Below are 23,446 nucleotides of genomic sequence, written 5' to 3' on the forward strand. Positions count from 1 at the left end.
CTTTTACAGAAAAAGTGTGCGCCAATCCTGGGAATAAACAGATCATAAGCTTCTTGTGGACCTCCACCGAGCCTCGACATTTTTCTGATTTCCTGTTCTCCCCAGTAGTGCCAAAACTTGCAAATAGTAGGGACATGCTGATTATGAAATATAAAATTTGGACTCGGACCTGAATTTGACTTGAAATCTCTACTTAGTGGTTTCTTGACCTTAAGAAAGTGATTTAACCTCTCTGAGTTTCAGTTTCCTCATCTGTAGCTGATTATGAAATATAAAATTTTGGACTCAGACCTGAATGTGACTTGAAATCTCTACTTAGTGGTTTCTTGACCTTAAGAAAGTGATTTAACCTCTCTGAGTTTCAGTTTCCTCATCTGTAAAATGGGAACGAGGTATGTACCTCCAGAGTTGTTAGCATTTTAAATGTAGATAAAATCTCATGCCAATGTCTGGCAGATGTAAGCATTCATTAAATGTTAGAGATATTACAATGACTATGTTTATTAAGGCAAAGCCATTTTTTTTACCCACTTTCCTAAAAGACAAACAAATAGGGAAGAATAGATCTTGTCTCTCTCAGGAGCCCTTACATATTCCTCCTTTGGGAAGGAGAGACTCATCTAGAAGGAGGAGTTTGAGAATGCAAAGCTCAGCCCAGCCACCCATTTCTCTGGTTCCCAACTCCCTTTGAGATGTTGTTTTCCACAAAACATACACCTTTTCAGCCACTCCAGAAGCAGCCTGCTGGGGTGCTAGGATGCTGGGGTGGTGGCGGGAGGCAGGGGTGGTGGTCCTAGTCCCACCTGCACTGCCAGTGTCTGGTTGGCTAAGCTCAGCTCAGGGCAGATGCGTGAAGTAGCCCATGTGCTCAGCAGACCAAGGTCACATTTTCCAATTCAATTCTAGTTGCAGTAGAGCTAATATTTTGATCATGGGCTTTTTGATTCTGGTATCTCTCTCTTAGTTGGTTCTGACCTCAGGAGTGGATGAGATGGGTCTTTCGCACTGCCCTCTAAAACTCCAACAGGTATATCATAAATTCTTATAAAGCTGAACATATTTTCTGGACCATGATGCACCTGAATACAAAACAAATGAGCTATGAGCAGTCTCTAGAACCAGGCTGCTGAGGGTCTGGACAAGTGGATAAAGGCCTTCTCTACCTCCTATGGTGATCATGAGGTTACCTGAGGGAATTTATGTAAAATTCTTGAAACATGATATGAGCTATCATCATTATCATAGGTATTAAAATACTGTTTTCTGATTCTACATGTTATATATGTTCATTATAAAAATAACTGGAGAGTGTCGTGCTAAGCACCTTCTATATATTTCTCATTTACTCAGGCTAGGTAGCATACATAATAGCTGTAGTATGGCCCTAACGAAGCAGGTAAGAGAATACATACATAAAGAGGAGGACTTAAACACAGCATCTGATGTAGGCGCACTGGGTGGCTTAGGTCGGTGAAGTGTCTGACTTTGGCTCAGGTCATAATTCCGTGGTTTGTGGGTTCAAGCCCCGTGTTGGGTTCTGTGCTGACAGCTCAGAGCCTGAGGCCTTGCTTCAGATTCTATGTCTCTCTTTCTCTGCACCTCCCCTTCTCATGCACATGCATACTCTCTGTCTCTCTCTTTCTCTCTCTCAAAAATAATAAACATTAAAAAAAAAACAGCATTTGGTGTTATAGTCAATAAATCCTAGTTTGTTCTATTGCTGTAATGGTTTTTTTGCTATCATTATCATTACTGGAAGCTCACAAGTGGTCCTTGCTGTGAGCAGATATTATTACACACATTTTACAGAGACAGGAGAAGGTTAAGTAACCTGGCCATGGCCACTTAGAAGTGAGAGGCACAGCTGTAACTTGAATCCAGGTCTGTCTGACTGCAAAACTACCTTGCCACAACCTGGCATTTGACAGCTCCAGAGACTCTGAACTTCCTGCTCTTCCCTGAAGAGGTAACCAACACCATGCCCTTGTGCCTTAGCTCATCTTGCTCCCTCTGTCTAAGAAGTCCCAGTCTCCCATCTGACCAGCAAACTTCAGCATTTAAAGCAAAGCTCAGGCATCACCACCTCCTGAAGTTTTCTGTGACATTTCTCCATTCCACAATCCCCAGATGCAACAAAGCTAATGTCTCTTTTTTGACATGATCCTTGGGCATTTTATCAGCCATGCTACTACTGTTACTAGCTCGGAATCACTTCGGAGGATGTTCATACCCCTATGAGATTGGGGACTTCCTATGTCTTTTCCATTTCTAAATTCTCAGTGCCAAGCACAGTGCTTCGCACATAGTTATTAACCAATAAATATCTGTTGCCTTAAATATTAAGAAATCATCAACAGTAAGTACAATCATCCAGATCATCCTGGTACTTTTCTGGTCTTAAAACCTAAAGTTCTGGGGCACCTGGGTGGCCCAGTCTGTTGAGCATCTGACTTCAGCTCAGGTCATGATCTTGTGGTTCTCGAGTTCGAGCCCCATGTCAGGCTCTGTGCTGACAGCTCAGAGCCTGGAGCCTGCTTTGGATTCTGTGTCTCCCTCTCTCTGCCCCTCCCTGATTCATGCTCGCTGTCTCTCTCTCTCTCTCTCTCTCTCTCAAAAATAAGCACTAAAAAAAATTTTAAACCTAAAGCTCTGCATGCAGGAAGCCCCTCAGTCCCAGGCAAGGTGGTCACCCTAATGTATATACTTATTCACCTACAGATGGCCAGACACATACTATAGGAACAGACCCTAGATAGACCAGGGCCCCAGCCCTGCCTACTAAAGGGATAGTACATATGGAAGACTGATTTTCCAGTCCACCCATCTGGGCAATAAGCCCTCAGGAACGTGCTGGGATTGTTAACAGGTATTTCCCCAGTGGATAGGCAGGCACTGGCCAGAGTCTCCAGAACAGCTGGGAAAGGCCTGGAAGGTATAAATCGCCCCAGAGAGAATGGCTCAAGCAGGCTCTGGCTGCTTTTGATGGGATCCTAATGGGGTCCACAGCCCAGTGAGGTGTGATCAGCAGCAGCTGGAAGACCACAGAAGCCCTGTCCTGAGAGCCGTCCTCACGGGTGTGGTTGTTGGCCAGTTTCCATTCATCACGTCGTCAGCAGCCCGAAAAGAGCCTTTCACCGGTGAAACTGTACTCACCATTCTGTTGTTTTTCTCCTGAGGACTTCTCAGCTTTGGAATTTTCCCACGAGGGTTGTCGCTTTTGTTTGTGCGAGTTCCATTGACTTGATTCTTAGCTTCCCCAGATGTCTTTTTCTCATCTTTGCCAGCCGCGCCTTCTTCAGCCTGGCTTTTGGCTTCCATTTCCTTTGCTTCTTCCTCCGCGGCCAGGCGAGCTTTTTCCTCGGCTTCCTTCTTGGCCTTCTCCTCTGTACCCAGGGCAAGTTAGGAAAGGCACAGAAAAGATAAAAAGAGGTCACACTATTAGGGAAATTGCCTCTTTGAACAAAGCCAAGCCTTTGCACTGAGTGTTTTGGGGTATATTTTTGGTTAATTCACATCAGATTAGTGTGTATATTCAGGAAACCAATAAAATTGGTTCATGGTGATGTCATTTGTGAAATCAGTGGATTATAAGGGAGGGCAGGGAGAAAATAATAATAATAAGGATAATGATAATAATCAAGATTATAATTGGCATTTTCAATATTATCATCAGTGACTTCTCTTGAGTGTGTCCTCTATGCCAGGTATTATGCTAAGTGCTTTTCAAGGAATACTTCCTTACATTCTCAAATACCTTTAAGCAGTAGCTATTATTACTAAAACCATATTTTATGGAAGTGAAGTCAAGTCTCAGGTACATTACAAAACTCTCCTGTGCCACTGTAAAAATTGGAGTTTCATGTAGATCTGTTTAGGATCTGGAGTTTAATCATAAACAACTGATTACAAACAGAAAGACAGGAAAAATAATTGCCACTAGAACAGTACAGTTTCAGGTCACCGTGAATTTAAAAGTAGGATGAGGATGGGGCGCCTCGGTGGTTCAGTCGGTTGAGCGTCCGACTTAAGCTCAGGTTATGATCTCACAGCTCGTGAGTTCAAGCCCCACACCAGGCTCTGTGCTGTCAGCTCAGAGCCCGGAGCCTGCTTCGGATTCTGTGTCTCCCTCTCTCTCTGCCCCTAACCTACCCGCATTCTGTCTCTGTCTCTCTCAAAAATAAATAAACATTTAAAAAAATTTTTTAAAGTATGAAGAGGATAATTAGGCCTTACAAAACACAGGTCTTCAAACTGTCCACAAGATTAGAGGTGGCCTTTGGTTGGCCAGGTATCCTGGTCTGTATCTTCCCCTTAGTGACAGGATGTCAGCTGTATTTCCAATTCTGCTTACTATGAAAGGATCTGGCTCTGTGTTTCATCAAAAACATGGCATAATTACATATGGTCAAGTATTCATGAAAAGATAGATTGGCTCATTCAACTGATAGTTTATTGAATAGCTATAGTGTCAAGCACCATTTTAGGTGCTGGGAATGTAGCAGCACGTAGAATTATGAAATAGAAAAGATCATAATTAAGTAAACAAGTCACTAAGATAATTTCAGGTGGTGAAAGGGTTTTACAAAATGGTTAAGCAAAATAATATGATGGAACACAATAAACATAAAGGAGGGAGGTGGCATTGCATCAGGAGGTAAAGAAAGTGCTATTTGACCAGATTCTTTGTCATGAATTGCTGGCTGGTGCATAATAGGGGAAATGGCATATAAGATAGAGGAATTTAAAAATGTCAAGGCCATGAGGTAGGAATGAGTATAGAATGTTCAAGGGATATTGAGTTAGTCAGTATGGCTAACACAAGTTTAGAAGAGGTTAGTGACAGATGATGTGGTCAAATGGCCAAGGACATGCAGAATTGAGATCATGCGGGGGCCTTGGAGGCAATAAAGTGGCACTAGGTTGCAGAAAGTGACACACACCTAACAGAGACCAATCATCCCTGAGGGTAGAGGCTCACCCCATTTAGGCATTCAACTGACTCAAAAGGCTTTCCAGATTATGCCATCCATTATAGAAAACATTATTTCATTTTTTAATCTAGATGTGTTAAAAATATCCTACACCTCATTATTATCAGGGGTCCTCTTGATTTCCCTTGGTTAGTGTTGGTCCTGAAAAAGCTAGCTTTCACAGACGACAAGTTTGTTTTTAATCTAATGGTCACCAGAGTGGTTGTTTCCCCTGTTTTACCTGGTTAAGAGCACAAAGCCCAAATCTGATCCAGGTTCACATGTCATTGAACTGTATTGTATTTTGTGGATGTCGATGATCTCTGGCTTCATTAGGCTTCTCCCGCCCCTAGATTTGCCTGGCTTCAATGTCCTCCTTAATATATTATGAAGTTTTTATTACTCTTTTCATTGATTCATCTATCCACCTATCCAACTCAATGCCTTGGTGTCACCCCAGACAAATTAAATCGTATTCTGGAGGGAGAGGGGCAAGAATAGGATATTTTAAATGCTCTCCAGATGATTCTAACATGCAATCAGGATTGTATGAGCACTCATTTAATTTTAAAATGTTTGCCATTCACTATTTCCTGACATTCTACTTCCCAAGAGGATGCATTTATACTTTACAATGAAAAGGCGAGGAAAGATTTCTTTACAAAATAACTTAATTATGCACATATAGAGTATGATATCTCTTCTGACTTCTACAGAAAAGTCAACTAAAGAGTAAGAAGATGCCCCTGCAGAAAATAGTGAAATGGCATTCTCAGTGGACTACAGGGTTCACAGGAGGCCCCCTGGAATGTTCGCCCAGACTTCCTCTCACCCTCGCATAGTGCCCGAGAGACAGAAGTCAAATGTCACCTCCATCACTGAATTCCAGCGCCTGACACATAGAAGACGCTCATGGAGTATTCGTTAACTAAGTGAAAATGCACACATGGGTATGATTTGCCCAATCTGCCAATAAACCTTGACTTGTACATATTCCATCTGTAATCTAGACCTGTGTAAAAATACAGAAAGCATACAAACTCTAAAGTCCTATCTTGAAAGAGTTAGCCATTTGACAAATGTTGGTTTCCTTAACCACTACATACAGGTGAGTAAAAAGATGACTGTACTTACTATATAGAGAGGAAAAGTGAGGGGGAGGGGAATTCACTCACATTCAGGTAGCAGGTTAAATAATTTATGGTCCCCTCACAGAACCCCCACTGATCTGTGGCAAACTTTCAACATTCAAAATATCCACAAGTCAAAAGCAAACTGATAAAACTGAAGGTGTTAAATTCTGGTTTGCTACAGAAGAGCATAAAATATGTGAGCAAGAAAAATTTATTTGACAACTGAGTCAGAACAATTTTCTATGGAAATCTAGCAAGGAAAAATAAAACTGGGAGAAGGTACATTTCAGAAACAAATCCATTTTTGCTCAGCTACAGCTGACAGCGGTCAATTAATGTTTGAATTAATGAATGGCAGCTCTTATGACATTACAATCAGATCCCAGGCAGCCTGCCCTACTATATGACTCCTGTCCCTGTGGCAACTGTGTTCCAGCACGTGGCTTTGCCATGTTCTCCACTTCACTACTCTACTCCCATCTCTCCATAATTCTGTGAGAATAACTGAAATGAGTGTGATCAGCTATCAGCACCCAGTGATACTACTCAAAATAAGTAGACAAAAACAAGCAAACATATAACTAAGAAAAAAATCAGCAGAAGGTATGTTTGTGCCACTGTAAACAGATTCTCATATATTTTCAGACAGACAAGATACATAAACCTTTCCTACAAAGAGGAAAAAAGTAGACTAGCGCACAATTAATTTGTGCTATAAGGTTCCAACGATAATATATAAGATTTAACTTGTCAGGTCTTAGATTTAGCATCCATGGCACTCGTAGCTTCTAGACTAGTAGGAAGCAAATGCCATAGTTCAATTGCATTTCCTTTTGCTTCCCATTTCAGGATATCTGTGGTGATTTGACTCATTATGAAATGGCCCAAACCAGCAGCTAATGAGTAAGGTAGAGCAAAGCAGAGCAGGACCTCATGAGCCACAAATCTTGCTTCTCCTTAGAGCTGGTCCTATCCCACGCTGCATGCTATGCATTCCTGGGAGAACTACATTGATTTCATTTCATCTCCCTTTCTGAATATGGTTTGTAGTCTCTTGGTTAAAAATGGTATTGCACTAGTTATCCCTTGGTAAAATTTTCTGAATTGCCTTCTTAAACTACCTACAGAGAGAGAGAGAGAGAAAAGGAAACTGAAAAACAACCAAAATACTATATGAATTTTGAATAGTTAACTCTTAGTTGTACACAAAAACAACAGAAAAATCTCCAGCTATCTAAGGACCCAGAAGTGTTCACACAGGATCTTTCTAAAAACTGAAGCCAAATGCTCTGGTTTCTCTTCAGATTGCATAAATCTTTCACCTTTTAAAAACTGAAGCCGGGGCGCCTGGGTGGCGCAGTCGGTTAAGCGTCCGACTTCAGCCAGGTCACGATCTCGCGGTCCGGGAGTTCGAGCCCCGCGTCAGGCTCTGGGCTGACGGCTCGGAGCCTGGAGCCTGTTTCCGATTCTGTGTCTCCCTCTCTCTCTGCCCCTCCCCCGTTCATGCTCTGTCTCTCTCTGTCCCAAAAATAAATAAACGTTGAAAAAAAAAATTAAAAAAAACAAAAAACAAAACTGAAGCCAAAAAGTGCTTCAACTGATAGAAAAATTCAACTAATATTAGAAACTTAAGAATAAGGAAATATATTAATGATGTGCAATAAAACTAGTAAATCTTAGTGTTCAATGGAAATAATTGTTTAATACATATAAAACTTGATGCAAATATTACAAATAATATTAAAGGTTAAGTTAATTACAAAATAATAATCTACTTATAATCACCTAGATTAAAAATCTCATAGTATTTCAACAAAAACAGTGATTATGTAGGAAATAAATAAAAATTCCGTAAATCAGCATTTGCAAAGGAGTGTCATTATATACAATTTCTTAATTTAATTTTTAAAATGTTTTATTAATTTCTGAGAGAGAGAGAGAGACAGAGTGCAAGCAGGGGAGGGCAGAGAAAGAGGGAGACCCAGAATCTGAAGCAGGCTCCAGGCTCTGAGCTGTCAGCACAGATTCCGATGAGGAGCTTGAACCCACGAACCGTGAGATCATGACCTGAGCCGAAGTTGGATGCTTTAACAGAGTGAGCCACCCAAGCTCAGCCATACCATTTCATATTTACATTGATACACATAGGTCAATAAAATGTAAAGGAAATCTCTGGTAAAATAAAAATAGGATATATTTTAAAAGACCATTTATAAAGTTAGCTGCGGGGTAGGGAGATGGATTAAATAGATAAAGGGGATTAAAAGATACAAACTTCCAGTTACAAATAAATAAGTCATGGAGATAAAAGCTAGAGCACAGGAAATATAGTCCTACTGAAAATATTGTAGTAATGTTATATGTTGAGAGATCGTGACTATACTTCCCAGGGAAAAAAAGAACATAAAATTAAAAGGCATAGGACAAACTAGTGCAGGGCAGAAGTTGCAAGATATTTTGCCAACTGATGAATTACCATCCTTAACATATAAAGAGTTAATATGAATCAACAGTAAAATATAAACATTTTAATGGAAAAATGAAGGGGGGATATAGGGAAATATTTCCCACTTCTATTGGGAGATAATATTAGTTGAAAAAAATTGCCAGAGAGAAATTTGATAATATATATCAAGAGCCTTACAGTTTTTCATCTACTTTGACAGAGGAAATTTCACACCTAGAAATTTATCTTAGATAAATAATCATACGTAGGCTCAAAGACTTTTGAACTTGCATGTTTTTAACACTCTGATATGCAATAATGAAGAATTGGAAACCAAAATGTGCAGAAATGGAGGAATGATTAAACTATGGTATCACATACAATGCAGACATTTAAGTCATACTTTCCAAGAATACTAGTATGAAGATAAAGTGCTCAAATAGAAATAGTAAAATGAGGGGCACCTGGGTAGCTCACTGAGGTAAGCATCCGGCTCTTGGTTTTGGCTTAGGTCATGATCTCGCAGTTCCATGAATTTGAGCCCCACGTCAGGCTCTGCACTGGTAGCGTGGAGCCTGCTTGGGATTTTTCTCTCTCCCTCTCTTTCTCCCGCTCCCCCACTCACACTATCTCTGTCTCTCCCAAAATAAATAATAAACTTAAAAAAATGTTTAAAAATGAAATAGTTAAATGAAATACAGGACAATATTATACTATGATCGCAATGCATGGGAAAATTTTTACTTATATATATGCATGATAAATAAAATTAAAAAGAATTACATCGGGGGCACCTGGATGGTTCAGTTGGTTGAGGGTCCGACTTCAGCCCAGGTCATGATCTCACGGTTCATGAGATCGAGCCCCACGTAGAGGGCTCTGTGCTGACAGCTCAGAACCTGGAGCCTGCTTCTGATTCTGTGTCTTGCTCTCTCTGCCCCTGCCCTGCTTGCACTCACTCGCTCTCCCTCTCTCCTCTCTCTCTCTCTCTCTCTCTCTCTCTCAAAAATAAGAATAAGCATTAAAAAATAAAAATAAACCAGCAATAGCACGGCTAGGAATTTACCCAAGGGATACAGGAGTGCTGATGCATAGGGGCACTTGTACCCCAATGTTTATAGTAGCACTTTCAACAATAGCCAAATTATGGAAAGAACCTAAATGTCCATCAACTGATGAATGGATAAAGAAGTTGTGGTTTATACATACAATGGAATACTACTTGGCAATGAGAAAGAATGAAATCTGGCCTTTTGTAGCAACGTGGATGGAACTGGAGAGTGTTATTCTAAGTGAAATAAGTCCTACAGAGAAAGACAGATACCATATGTTTTCACTCTTATGCGGATCCTGAGAAACTTAAAAGAAGACCATGGAGGAGGGGAAGGAAAAAAAAAGTTAGAGAGGGAAAGAGCCAAGCAATAAGAGACCCTTAAAACTGAGAATAAACTGAGGGTTGATGGGGGGGGGGGGGAAGGGAGGGGGGTGGGTGATGGGCACTGAGGAGGGCACCTGTTGGGATGAACACTGGGTGTTGTATGGAAACCAATTTGACAATAAATTTCATATTAAAAAAAGAGAAGAGAAGAAAAAGAAAAGAAAAAAGAATACATCAGAATTTCACTAATAGCTATGTCTGGTTGGAGAGGTTTGGAGTGATTTTTATTTTCTTCTTTATATATCTTACTCATATGTCAGCACTGTAACCTAAACACAAATTATTCTTACACCAGAAAAAAATGTTTAAAAAGTATTAAACTAAACAAAAATTGATCAATATTGAGCCTGGGTGGCTCAGTCGGTTAAGCATCGACTTCGGCTGAGGTCAGGATCTCATGGTTTGTGAGTTCAAGCCCTGCGTCAGGCTCTGTGCTGACAGCTCAGAGCCTGGAGTCTACTTCAGATTCTGTGTCTCCCTCTCTCTCTGCCCTCCCCCACTTGCCCTCTGTCTCTCTCTCAAAAACAAACATTAAAAATTTTTTTTTAATTGATCAATATCGATCAGACTTGCAAATTGTTATAGCTACACATCTTTGTTTGGGAACAATAATTTTCAGCCCTGAGAGCTGTTAAGAAATATTGGTTTAATCTTTTCTAACAACTATGGGTTCTGGTCTAGCTCGCTTTGTAAATCAGGTTGGTCAGTAAAACCAAGACTTTAGATCCCGTTCTAATCCATTTAATAACCACATAGGTTCAAGTGCTCCATACAGGTCAGGCTTTCTTGAAATCACGGTTTTCTGATAGAAAAGAATAGGCAAAACAGCCTGGGATAATCTGGTACAAACTAATCACTGAGGGAAAAGAGATGCAAACTGAATTTCTTAACACCAGGGAACTAGTCAACAGCATTACCGGGAGGCTGAAAATGTAATAAAGTATTAGATATAGGTTAGTATTTTTACCACCGCCTTCATAACTCTGCATTCAAACCTCTAACTTTCTTTTCCAATTTTTTAAAGTAACAGCTATGAGTTATCAGGCACTAACCACACACAGGCTCTGTTCTCAGTGCTTTTCATATATTATTTCTGTTCTTTGCATCAGCTCTGTGATGTGTATTATCATCCCCAGAAGGTAATTTTCTCAAGAAATCTACATGAATCTGCCAAAGAGCACAGTGCAAATAGGGATTCAATTCTCCATTTCCCCACTAACTGAAATTTGCTTTGATATTCAAACTATTCTCCCACAAAACATACATAATCCAGCTTTGTGCCTGTGTCCACTCCCTCCTTGTTCCCCATTTTTAATATAGCACCTCCTTCAGGACTCAACCTCAAGCATCCTTGAAGTCCTGGCTACAGGATGCCTTCCCAAATACCCAAATAAGCAGGTTTAGGGAAACGTCCCTTTATGCTTCCAAAATAGCTTAACCATATCTCCATCAGTGTACCTAATATTTTGTAATTATCCGCTTTTATTTATCTGTCATTCTTAAAGGGCCAGTTTTCTCCTGGAAAAGAAACTAACGCTCCCCCAGGTCATTAGTTTCAGAAGGTAACTTAAGGAAGCCAGATAACTGCAAACAAATTATTCTGAAGTACCTCTTTAGACTGTGTGCTGTCAGGAATTGGATTTTCAAACGTAATGAGTGTAATTGATTACAAGAGAGTGCTTCTTTTGAGATGAGGTAGTAGCTGCCACTGCTGTTTGCAATGCCTGCCAACAGGGAGAATTTAAATGTTTAAAGCATCTGAATACACTGTGAGAGGCTACACTTAAAGTACGGAAGAGGAGTTGGCTCCGTAGCTCAGGGTGCAACATCTGTCCTGAAATGATAAGGGCCCAATTATGCCTTAACAGCACCATAAACATAAATATAAATATAAGCCCTCTGCCCCACATGAAATGAGCAGCCACTTGGACAGGATTCTGTGGACAAGCCACAGTGGCTGGCATCTGATTAACTCCAGCAGTGAGGTCTCTTCTCTCCCACACCGGAAGCACCCCCTGAAGTATGAGAGGCCAACAGGGCCGGAACATGTTGCGCCCAGCCACTCCCGCACTTCTTCCAACGTGTTGTGCGGGCACTGGTGGATGAAAGTGTCAGTGTTGTGTTTGAGGATAGAACTCTCTTTCCTTGTTATGAGGATCTGGGGACAGGGGCCAGTGAGTGCTGGTGACAAGTGCAAATCCTTGAGTGAACTTCCATTCTTTCTTTGAAAGAAACTCTGTGGTAATGCCTCCTGCCCTCAAGAGACTGTGAGCTTTGAGGATGAGGATGTCTGTTATTCACCTCTGCACTCTTGGCACAGAACACAGAGCCTGACACATAGTAGGGATTCATTCAGTAGATGTTAACAAGCACTGACTATTATTGAAAGCTCATCTCCACAAATCCTACTGGGATCAGCCCCCTCACCGAGCTCCTCGCTGAGCTCCCAAGAGCCAGCTATGTTTTCGTGCCTCCCTGGAATCAGGCACCACAGCATCATGCCGCTTATCTCAGTATGTGTTCCTCCCTAGACTACAAGATGAGCATGTATTATGTATGGACCATGTAGTATGTGTTCAATAAACACAAATACATGTATGAGCAAATGGGTTTCAGCTTTCAAGAAGCGCACAGATTTCAGTCTTTTTTATTTACAGTACCAAGAGTCATGATGTTTCTGATATGAATTTTGACGTTGGCCTCAATGAATTTTACCTACAAGTTACCTTCATCTCAGAAGATCAGTCTGAGTTATGACTGAAAGGAAGTTGAGAACATGAAAAAAAAAATGTATGCAAGGATATTAAAGCTCTCTCTGTCCTAACGTAATGGCAGGAGTGGCTATTGGCCAGGCTTTAGTTAGAGGAAGGAAAATTAAGGCCTCACAAGTGTGTCACATGACACGAAATGAGAATGAAAGTAGTCTAGCAAAAACCAAGAAATAACAACACCCATCCTCTGTAGAATCTTTATACCAAAAAGAGGAAGTTAGTCATACAGCACGAAGGTCATGCTGAAATGGGGACTCGGTGGGCTGTCTCATTCTGTCATGTACTGAGCATTACGTACAATGAACAGCAAAAGACAGAAGAGCCTAACATTCCACCATTTGGATAAACAGCCTGAGATTGTGCTTCATTTGCAATACCTAGAAATCAGGGTTGGCAATGCCTTGTTTTTTTTAAGTGGATTTGGACAGATCTCCAGGAAGGTTCCCCAGTAGCATGTTACCTTTGGGCACCTTGGCCCTCCATCTCTCCCGATTGATGTGCACCACCTCAGTCCACGTGGCTTTAAAACTCTTATAGTCAACAGGGATGACAGAACTGTTGACGGGCGCACTTCCTTCTGAGCCAGTGCTCTTGACACCCGATCGCTTCGCATCTGCCGAACTGATGCTGTTCAAACTGGAGATCAAAAAGTCATACCCAAGAGGACGGTTAGTGTTTGAAAAACATATCCCAGTGAGCAAGCCCAAGAAAGGAGTGAGCAGCGCTCCTCAAGTTATTGGGGTGCAATTCCTCTTTCCATATGTGAGAGATGGGAAATTCTCAGCAGGAGAAAAAGATCAAGATTTCAGCCTCATGAGTATCCATATCCCCTGTATTTCTTCTCTGTTGATTGGTATCTTCTTATTCAATATGACTAGAGTTCCCTCATATGAATCTTCTGGCTTCAACTCTCTGAAGTTAACTAATTTGAAACCAGGCTCCTACTTAGTTCCACAGTGCACCCACCTGCTTCTACACTGACCACTTTTCCAAGTTACCCAGTCACTTGTTCCTCTTTCTCTCCAGGTCCACCTCCCCCTGTACTTGAGTGCCTCTGACCCCAGGATCCCCAAGGCCAGAGTAAGATGATTTCCTTGTATCCTCTGGGGAAGCTGAAAAGGCACAGACACCTTAGAGATTGTGGGAAATGAGACATGCAAAAGACATTTTTTAAAATGAATATTACTTCAAGCTTGAAACATGGGCATTTTTGCAAACATAGAAAGTGTAGCCTCCTGGGAAACTTTAAGGTATTATACACTTCCAGGTGGCTTGCGCAGTGACTGACACAAATGCGCACCCGCTGACAACCTTGGCTGACTAGACCAGCAGGATACGTTTCAGCCCAGTCCCGTGGGGCAGGGGACCAGGGAGAAGGCTTCCACCCTCCTTGTTAGCAGCCGTCACTGGGTTCATTCACCTTGAGTGTTTGGGATCCCACTGTCCTAATATTCCTCTTACCTTCTCTCCTTCTTGCTCTTTTCTTATTTTTCCAATTAATTCCATTTCCCCCCTTTCTCATTTATGACAAAGCCCCAGGTTTACATGGACAAGCGGGGGAGGGGCAGGAATACTAGCCATGGTGCAAGCATTTCCTCTGTGCTTGATCCTGTTATAAGGGCTTTATGTAGACTGAATAACTCACTTCGTCTTTCCTCCAACCTAGGAGTATTACAACCTACATGGGAAATCAAGAAAACTCGCCTGAGATGACACAGCTACAACGTAATGGGATTGGGATGTTTAACCTGGAATCTGACTCCAGAACCTGCCACTAATCTATGCTCAATATAATGAAACCGTGTCAGAGGGTGACTTAAAACTTGCAGGTTTTTTTCCTTCCTCCACTTCATTCCCTTCCTGAACCTAGAAATGAAAGTGAGTTTCATTTCTTGGGATGACTCTGATCAGTGGGACTGTCTTCTTGGAGTATGGGAAGCAAGGACTGTCTGGGCTCAGGCAATCAAAGTGCCAGGGTGGATGTTGTCACGAGCAAAAGCACCGAAAGAGAGAGAATGTGGTAGGAAACCTGTACTGGGAATGCTCCGGTCATGGTGTGGACCTTGGTCATTCCCTTCCCGGCTAGCCTGGAGAGTACAGACAGTACAGCTTCAACTCCTCTGAGAAAAAGAAAGAGGCAGACATCTCTCTTACAAGAGAGGGAGGGCAAACATCATTATGAAAAACCCCCATCTCTCCCAAAGGAGTGACTCTGTCCTTGTGGAGAGGCCGACCTGACCCTCACCCTTCAAGCTTCTGCACTGACCTTGAACGCCTCTGTCCTGTCCCGCCAGTTTGGGAGGTTTCATCAATTAAAGGACTCACGATCTTTTCGGTCATGTCCGTGAGCACAGTAAAGGTGGGTTCCACGATGAAATCAATAAAACCTGAAGAGAGACAGCAACGCTTCAGAGGAACTACACATAAACTGGTCCCTTCCATATTTCCCTATGGAAACTGATGAACCTTCTCTTTTTTTTAAACTTCATCTGCAGAGGAGCTCCAGATCAGATCAGGAGAGAGAAGGTTGGTCTTATTCATTTAACATATTCCTGGAGTTGAATATCATGAGTGAGTTCCATCTCTCCTATGTAACTTCCTATGACTTTTTAGTAGATGGTGCAATAAAGTGCTTAAGAAACTCATATCCAACCTCCACTGTGTCATAGATCTGTGGTTGGTGCTGCATAAAAGATGAAGATGTAGAACACAACCTGCCTACCCTCAAGGAGTTTACAGGAGAGATGACCTGAGCACAAAAATGACCCTGAGGGGATATGGAAAGGGCCCAAGGGGAAGCCCAAATAAGGCCTCTGGGAAGGTAAGGAAGGAAGGATATTTTCCCTCTCACGAGAGGTCTGTGAATAGCTTTAGGGGAGTTGTGTGTTTGAGCTGAGACCTAAGGCTCTTCACTTTAGGTGGAAGGAGTGGAATAAGCAAAGTGACAAGGATAGGAAAAAGGTAGGATGTGTCTGAGGAATGACTGAGGCTTAAAGACTTTTTTGGAGTTGGAAAGGGGAATTTGGGGAAGGCAGGTAGTCACCTGCTTAGGGCAGGAGGCTCCTGAGGGTGGAGCTAAGGAGCTGAGACTTAGATGGGTACTCAACACTCCTTGACGTGTTTGGGTACCATCACAGTTAAGATTTTTTTAAATGTTCTTTGGGAAAGTTAATTTGGCAAGAGGGATGGGAAGGGAGAGAGCAGGAGGGGCTGAGGCTGAGAAAATCATTTTAGAAGCTGTTGAGATAGCCCAAAGGAAGGTAAGGGAGGGGAGACCCAGTGTCATTCATCATAAGGCAGATGTGTGATGGAGGCACAGGTCCACGTGCTGCAGTAGTGGTGCTGTCTCCAAGGAGATCCCCACAGCAGAGCAGAGAACACAGGGATGATGGCGGGGGGACAAAACGTGGCTGGGGAAAAAAATGATGGGCTCAGACTTAGATGTGCTGACTAATAGGTGCAGGGGACACATCCAGATGGCAGAGGGCAAACAGAATTGGGAGAAACAGGGCTGGAAACTGGGAGAGGGGTCAGATCTGGAACTGTACCTTAGAGATATGGCCATGTTGGAGAGACAGTTGATGTTAGGCTGGAGGCACTGTGTCAATGGCTCAAAAATACCCGAGTGTTCTGTGACACGTTAGGAGAAACTATATGACCTAAAACTATTGGTCGTCGTTCCTTAACGCAGCCATGTGAAAGTTAGAAGGAAATGAAATACCAATCCAAGGAAATACAGTGTTTGGTACAAATGCTTATTTGGTTTTCATAATGACTGAAGTGCAGGTGATCTTGGCATTTAATGTCCAGCAATGAAGGATGCTGAAAACCGTATAATGTAATTGACCAAACAAGGATTGCCCCAAATGCCCATAGTATCCTGATAAGGAAACACTGATGGCCAAATTTGTGTTATAGTTAATTGAGGTATACTTTTACAATTTTAGCTTAAGCTGAAACTTAAGTGTTTCATGATACTATTTCACCTTTTTGCTTTCTTACAAGTTAAACTCAGTATGTCCAAACCAGAACTAACTCATCAGCTTTCCCTCCAACCCTCATAAATGGGACCATGGTCCAACCACTTAATCTGGATCGCTGCCTTTACCTTAGGTTTGCATCCAGCTGAATCCTTAATATGTTATATGCCACCTTTCTCCTGGAGAGTCTATGTGCTTCCTCAATTCTCACACTCATCATCTCTTCCCTGTAAGCCTGCAGAAGGCACCCAGCTGATTTCCTCACCTCTAGTCTTACTCAAAACCTTCCAAGCTACTGATAGAGAAATCTTGCTATAACAGTGGTTGACAAGCTTTTTCTGTAAAGGACCAAATAGTAAATATTTTAGGTTCTACGGGCCAAATCTAGGACAGCTACGTAACTCTCACACTGTAGTGCAAAGGTAGCCATAGACAACACTCAAATATCGCACTTAGCTGTCTTATAATGGAATTATTTACAGGACCAAGTGGTAGGCCATGTATGGCCCACAGGCTACAGTTTGCTGACTCTCATTCTAAAGCATCCATTTATACATTTTTAAATCTTACTTAAAACTCTTTGGATACGCCCTGATTTTCTCTCCATACACGGCCCTTACTTCATCATACACTCTGCCCACTACTCCAACCATATGGAATTATTTGTAATTCCCTGACCGTACCAGGCTGTTTTAAATTTCCCTGCTTTGTATATGCTAATCCCTTGTTTGGAATGCCCTTCCATGTATGTGCCCGTTACACACCTCTCACCTACACCATTTGCCTACACTGCCTACTTCTTTCTTAATCCCCAACTCAAACATTACCCTTCAACAAATCTTTCTGAGTCTAACGGTCCACAGACACTATTCTGTGCCTGAATGTACCACATAGAAAACTCCATCTGAGCACTGTAACACTCAAACAGACACTGTTTTCCTAAAGTCTTGCGTACCACCCAATACTGGCTCAACATCTTTGGGAGCAGATAGCATTTATAATTTGTATTTGTTTTTTATACCATCTAGTACAGTGCCCAGCAGTGCCCCATGCCTAATAGAAAACAATTATGAAAAATAGTATTCAAAACACAAGTAGAAAAAAATCAGTAAATCCTTGTTGAATTTATTTTTTGAATAATTCCAGACTCTTCCAAGGTGGAGATCACTGATAATATTTGATTAATGTGTGATACTGGGACCCTCATATCTAAGGATTTTTGTAATTCATACATATTATGGTTATTAGCAGTACAAAAATTATCTTTATTTTAAAAAAAGGTGCTAAAAAGTTTTTGAAAAGAAGGAAACATTTAAAATGAGCCATTCCTGGAATTAAGGTCATCCAGGAAATAGGACTGTCCTGGAAACAGGGCCAAAGGAAGAAGCATCACTGGGGAGAAATGACAGGGAGACTTCCAGTGTTGCATGCAGAATGGAGAGGCTGAAATACAATGGGCTTCCTGTCACTGATTTTTACCATGTTGGAAAGTTGAGGCCCTCTCTGCTCTTAGTGGGGAATGATAGACACAGCAGAGCACCACTGTCTAATCTTCCTACGAACCAGCGACATTCCAGGGACAAGGATGGGGAGAGGGGCTCTAACAACCCAATCAGCCAAAGCCATAAGCATGGCACAGCAGAATGGAGCCAGGTTCCCAGCCAAAGTATCACTGGAAGCATCTGCGCTTACTTCTAGGCAACCCCAGTCCGTTTTTTCTTTCCATCCAAAAGGCTGTCAACACGTACCCACTTGCGACTGAGCAACCATCGTTGACTTTCTGTCGCACAGAGGAGAAAAGGCAGCCCCAGCTCTGCTTCTGTCACCCTGGAAAAATAGGAGGTCACAGTAAATTAAGATCAGTAGGTGGAGTTGCCCAGATTTTATTTAGCAACTTCAACTGCCACAAAGGCCACTGGTCTTTATTATAATTATTACAATTACATTATGTAATAAGTCCTTCTGGGGCCTGATCCTGTGCATAAAAGACACCAAGAGGCTGAAACCCTCTGGGGTCCAATCATTCCATCCAACTGCAAAGGCACATGCTGTTGTACAGAAAGCCTCATCGGGCAGCAATTGGTGCCCGAGGAAAGAAAAGCCAACGAGTTCTGTGGCCTAGAGCTAAAACTGCAGCCAGAATTCCTGTGTGTTCTCAAGTTTTCGTCGATCTGTGTGGCCTTTCTTGAGCCAGTGAACCTCTTCCTCCCACCCCTGCCAAGACACAAATTCAAACCAGACTGATCGGATTTATTCTGCTAGTGTTGCTACCTAAAGCCACACACCTGAGGTAAGTGCTCTGGGGTCTTAAGCACAGGGGTCCATAATGAGCAGTGGACCAAAAAATGAAACAGAGTAAATACTTGCTTGTGTTTACCAAGTTAGAAATAATAATTTTCTGACCAATATATTCTCAATCTCACTAAAAAACCATCACTATAATAAGCGAGTACTATGAAAAGTCTAAATAATGAGGGAGATGATTTTTTAAAACCTGAACCAGGGGCGCCTGGGTGGCTCAGTTGGTTAAGCGTCCAATTTTGGCTCAGGTCATGATCTCACAGCTCGTGGGTTCTGGCCCTGCATCGGGCTCTGTGCTGATAGTTCAGAGCCTGGAGCCTGCTTCGAATTCCCTGTCTCTATCTCTCTCTGCCCCTCCCCTGCTCACTCGCTCTCTCTCTCTCTCTCTCTCTCTCTCTCTCAAAAGCAAATAAACAATAATAAAAAAAATTAAAACCTGTGTGACTTTAGTCACACACCTAGAGGAAAGGAAAAATATGACAGCTTTCTTATAGTAGTGAAGGTGTGCTGATTCATTTTACAAGGCTAGAATTTGCTCAGGTTAATGGCTACTGATTTGGGCTTGAATCTGGCCTTTCTCCCTCTAGCTGTGTGATCACAGGAAGTTGACTTTCCTTCTCTACATTTCAGTCTTATGTTCTATAAAGTATGGATAATAATACTTATCTCATCAGGTTATGATGAGGATTAAATAATGAGAAAATATATGTAAATAAATAAAAAAACTATTATCATTTTGTAATAGATATCTCTAATATTTAAGTCAAGATTTGAGGAACATTTAGTGAATTTATTATCTCAAATACACTCTGATTATAATAAATACTACCAATAAATTAATAGTAAGTGAAAAGTAACAACGTCATTCAAAAACTAGGCCAAGTTCAAAAACTAAATATGTTTTCTTTCTAAGGCATGTTATCGAAGAGAAAGGATGCTGGTTCGCACACACAAAAGGAAAGGAAAAGGAATGGGCGTCTGAGGAAGCTGAATGGTGGGGTCACAATAGGTGCTGGGGACATCCAAGGGTCTCAGGAACAGTCCTGAAGTGGCTCAGTTCCTTCTGCACCCTTTCCTGGATAGACACCCCATGGGACACAATAGCTCTTCTGTTTCTGAGTATTCCTTGGCATGATAAAAATAATTTACCCCTGAGCTATTTCTTCTTGGGCAGTATAAAAAGAAGGAAGAGGATTTATGACATAAACTGTTGTGGTGTAGATGGTTCTGTGGGATATCTCAGCTTAAACAAGTAAAACCCACTCTTATTCCCTATGAAGCAGGGACACAAGTTGGTTTTTTGGTACATTTTAATGGGGGTGGTTTAGAAGAAGCGGTGGGAAACACTAACCACTTGACTATTAAGACGTAAGCATTACTTTGGATTTTATTACTGAAAAAGTACAAGCTATAAAACAACTTCTTATCCCATGGACTTGTCTGTACCCACATCTATACATCACATACATCTTTTGGATTTAATTGGGCTGAGCAGGCTCACCTATTAAAACACTATTTTAAAATAGTGGTCATTGAATTCCCTTTGGATGACAGGTACATTTATGAATTGGAAAAAAAGTAATTTGCAGAAAGTAATGTGGAAAGGTGTACTTCTGGTGAATTCAATTTGATTGAAACAATATTATATGGTTCTATAACTACTGGCCCATGTGGAATTATTCAAACACTTTCCTTTTTACTGAAGACATCAATATTTTTTAAGAAGGGCAAAAGCCTCAGTACAAAGGATAGTTTTGTAACTAACGGAAAAGAAAAACAGACCATTGCATAAAGGAAGGTTGCATACGAAGCTGCACAAACAAGAGTTTTTCTCGATGGAAACACAGTAAGGGGCATAGTGGTCAGGAGTGTAAAAAGCAGGCCACACAAATACCCCTGATCAAAGAGTTAATGAAGGTTTAAAAGAAAAGTGATAGACATGGAAGAGAAACAAAAGAGAGACAACATATGAATAACTGCTTTCCCTAAAAAAGAGAAATAAATAAATGGAAAAGGAAAGCATTCAAAGATTTAATCAATGTAACCTGAATCTATAGAGGAAAAGAACAGACCAGGTCCCAAGAAAAGCTATTACAGAACAATCATTATTGAAATATATCCCAGTTCTGTCAGTGGGCTTCAAAGGTAAAGAAATGATCCTTTAGGGCACATAAGCAAAAAGATACATCACCTAGACATGAAAATAATTACAGCAGGGCCTCCAACCCCTCCATAGCAATATGCACAGGTAGAACATATTTGAGTGAAATCTAAAAAAGTCTTCAGGGAAAGAAAGCTTGATTCCACCCCTGGCCCCACCACCCACCAAAAAAAAAAAAAAAAAAAAAAAAAGCAAGCAAACTATGGCCCAAATATAATAGCAGTAGAAAAACTGGCAAGTATATAAAAATGTGTTGCATTCGTTCTTCTAAAAGAAACCACTTGAAGAACAACTTTGGCCAACCGATGGAACATCAACCAGAGCTAAAGTACCAGCAGTGAGTAGAACCAAGACAAAAACAAACTAGAAAATTATGCTTTTGCCAGATATGTTTTCCACCTTTCCAAGTCGTATTGTTTAAGGTTTATCTTTTGTAAACAGCATGCCGTACATGCCAGAGAATGCTCATTTAAAAACTCAGGACAGGGGCACCTGGGTGGCGCAGTCGGTTAAGCGTCCGACTTCAGCCAGGTCACGATCTCGCAGTCCATGAGTTTGAGCCCCGCGTCGGGCTCTGGGCTGATGGCTCGGAGCCTGGAGCCTGTTTCCGATTCTGTGTCTCCCTCTCTCTCTGCCCCTCCCCCGTTCACGCTGTGTGTCTCTCTCTGTCCCAAAAAAAATAAATAAATGTTGAAAAAAAAAAATTAAAAAAAAAAAACAAAAAAAAAACTCAGGACAATTTAGAAATATGATAGCCAACAAATAGCAATAAGGAGTTAATTATGTTATGAAAAAAAATGGGGAATGGTATTGGAAGGTAATGAATAAACACTGGCTTTCTTATCTGTTGTAGATGGGGGTAAGAATATATCATTTAAACTTGATACATAAAAAAACATAACTAAATTTAAATAATAAAAGACAGACTACAATAATTAAACCAGTTAATAAAGCCAGCTAAAAACAGGTGCTGGGGAAGAGGTGAGAGGAAAAGAAGTTTACTAATTTTTATAACAAGGAAGCAATAGATACTATCGAAATAAATAGAGAATGTAAAATTTTTTATTATCAAGTTAGCCACTGGAAAAACTGAAAATATAAAACTTCCAAGTCATCAGAAGAAGTAAATACACAACAAAGCAGACAGCATAGCCAATACAGTGAACTATTTAAGAAGAAACCATAAAAACAGAAAGCATAATGTAAAATGTCATGGCACCTAAGATCAAGTATTTCTGTCATTTCAATGGATGTTAATATAGCTGATTTCAAATAATAAAAGAAAAGAATCTTAGATCGCCTCATAAAAAAACCTCAACTATGTACAGTGTTTATTTATTTTTAATGTTTTTTTCAGAGAGACAGAGAGAGAGATGGAGTGTGAGTAGGAGAGAAGCAGAGGGAGAGACACAAAATTTGAAGCAGGCTCCAGGCTCTAAGCTGTCGAACCCACAAACTGCGAGATCATGACCTGAACCGAAGTCGGACACTTAACCAACTGAGCCAACCCAGAAGCCCCTATATACAGTGTTTAAAAGGCACACCCAAACCAAAGTGTTTCTGAAAGGTGGAACATAAAAATCTATGCATAGACAGGGGTCATATTCTTAAAATGAGTCAAATTTGAATTCTAGGTAAAAGCATTAGATGAGATACAGAGGCAGGCTTTATAATGACAAGGGGTACAGTAAATTATGATGGTCTAATAGTTATTAATATCCAAGAACCAAGTAACATAGAATCAACCTTCATACTACATAGAAAAAAAAATAGAAACACTTGTCATCCTACAAAAGATCAAAAAAATTTTAATGATATATAAAATACCTAAATGACATAATTGATAAGGTAGGTGTGTACAGTATTCTTTGAATTTTATATCCTGCAAGAAGAAAATAAATATTTTTCAAGAGCAGTGAATACTCAACACTGATTATACAGTAGGTGACAAATGATTCACAATAAAATCCAAACAATGAAAAATTTCTGTGATTTAATTTCAATAACCCACAAATAATTACAAAACTAGAAAGCAAAAGACCCTACCACTGGAAATTATATAAACAAACACTTCTATCAGAAGCAACTCTTGGGTAAAAGAAAAATCTACACCGAAATTCCAGAATATTTAGAAAGGAGTGATTGTAAACATACTGCATATATGAATCCGTAAGATTCATAAGAAAAAGACAAACTCCTAGTCTTAGTAATGTTAAACAGGCGAATGTAAATAAGTGAATTAAGCA

The 23,446-nt window shown here is 40.8% G+C and overlaps 1 protein-coding gene across 1 annotated transcript in view; it reads right to left on the reverse strand.

Annotated features, from left to right (window-relative positions):
* The window catches only part of PDE1C (phosphodiesterase 1C), a 509,458-nt gene that overhangs the window by 54,632 nt on the left and 431,380 nt on the right, over positions 1–23,446 (reverse strand). The window contains 5 exon segments of the mRNA XM_030308191.1: positions 3,154–3,198; positions 3,201–3,383; positions 13,219–13,394; positions 15,025–15,145; positions 18,487–18,565. Of these exon segments, the coding sequence (XP_030164051.1) occupies positions 3,154–3,198; positions 3,201–3,383; positions 13,219–13,394; positions 15,025–15,145; positions 18,487–18,565 (604 nt within the window).

This window comes from Lynx canadensis, chromosome A2, assembly GCF_007474595.2.
Source record: "Lynx canadensis isolate LIC74 chromosome A2, mLynCan4.pri.v2, whole genome shotgun sequence".
Classification (NCBI taxonomy): Eukaryota; Metazoa; Chordata; class Mammalia; order Carnivora; family Felidae; genus Lynx; species Lynx canadensis.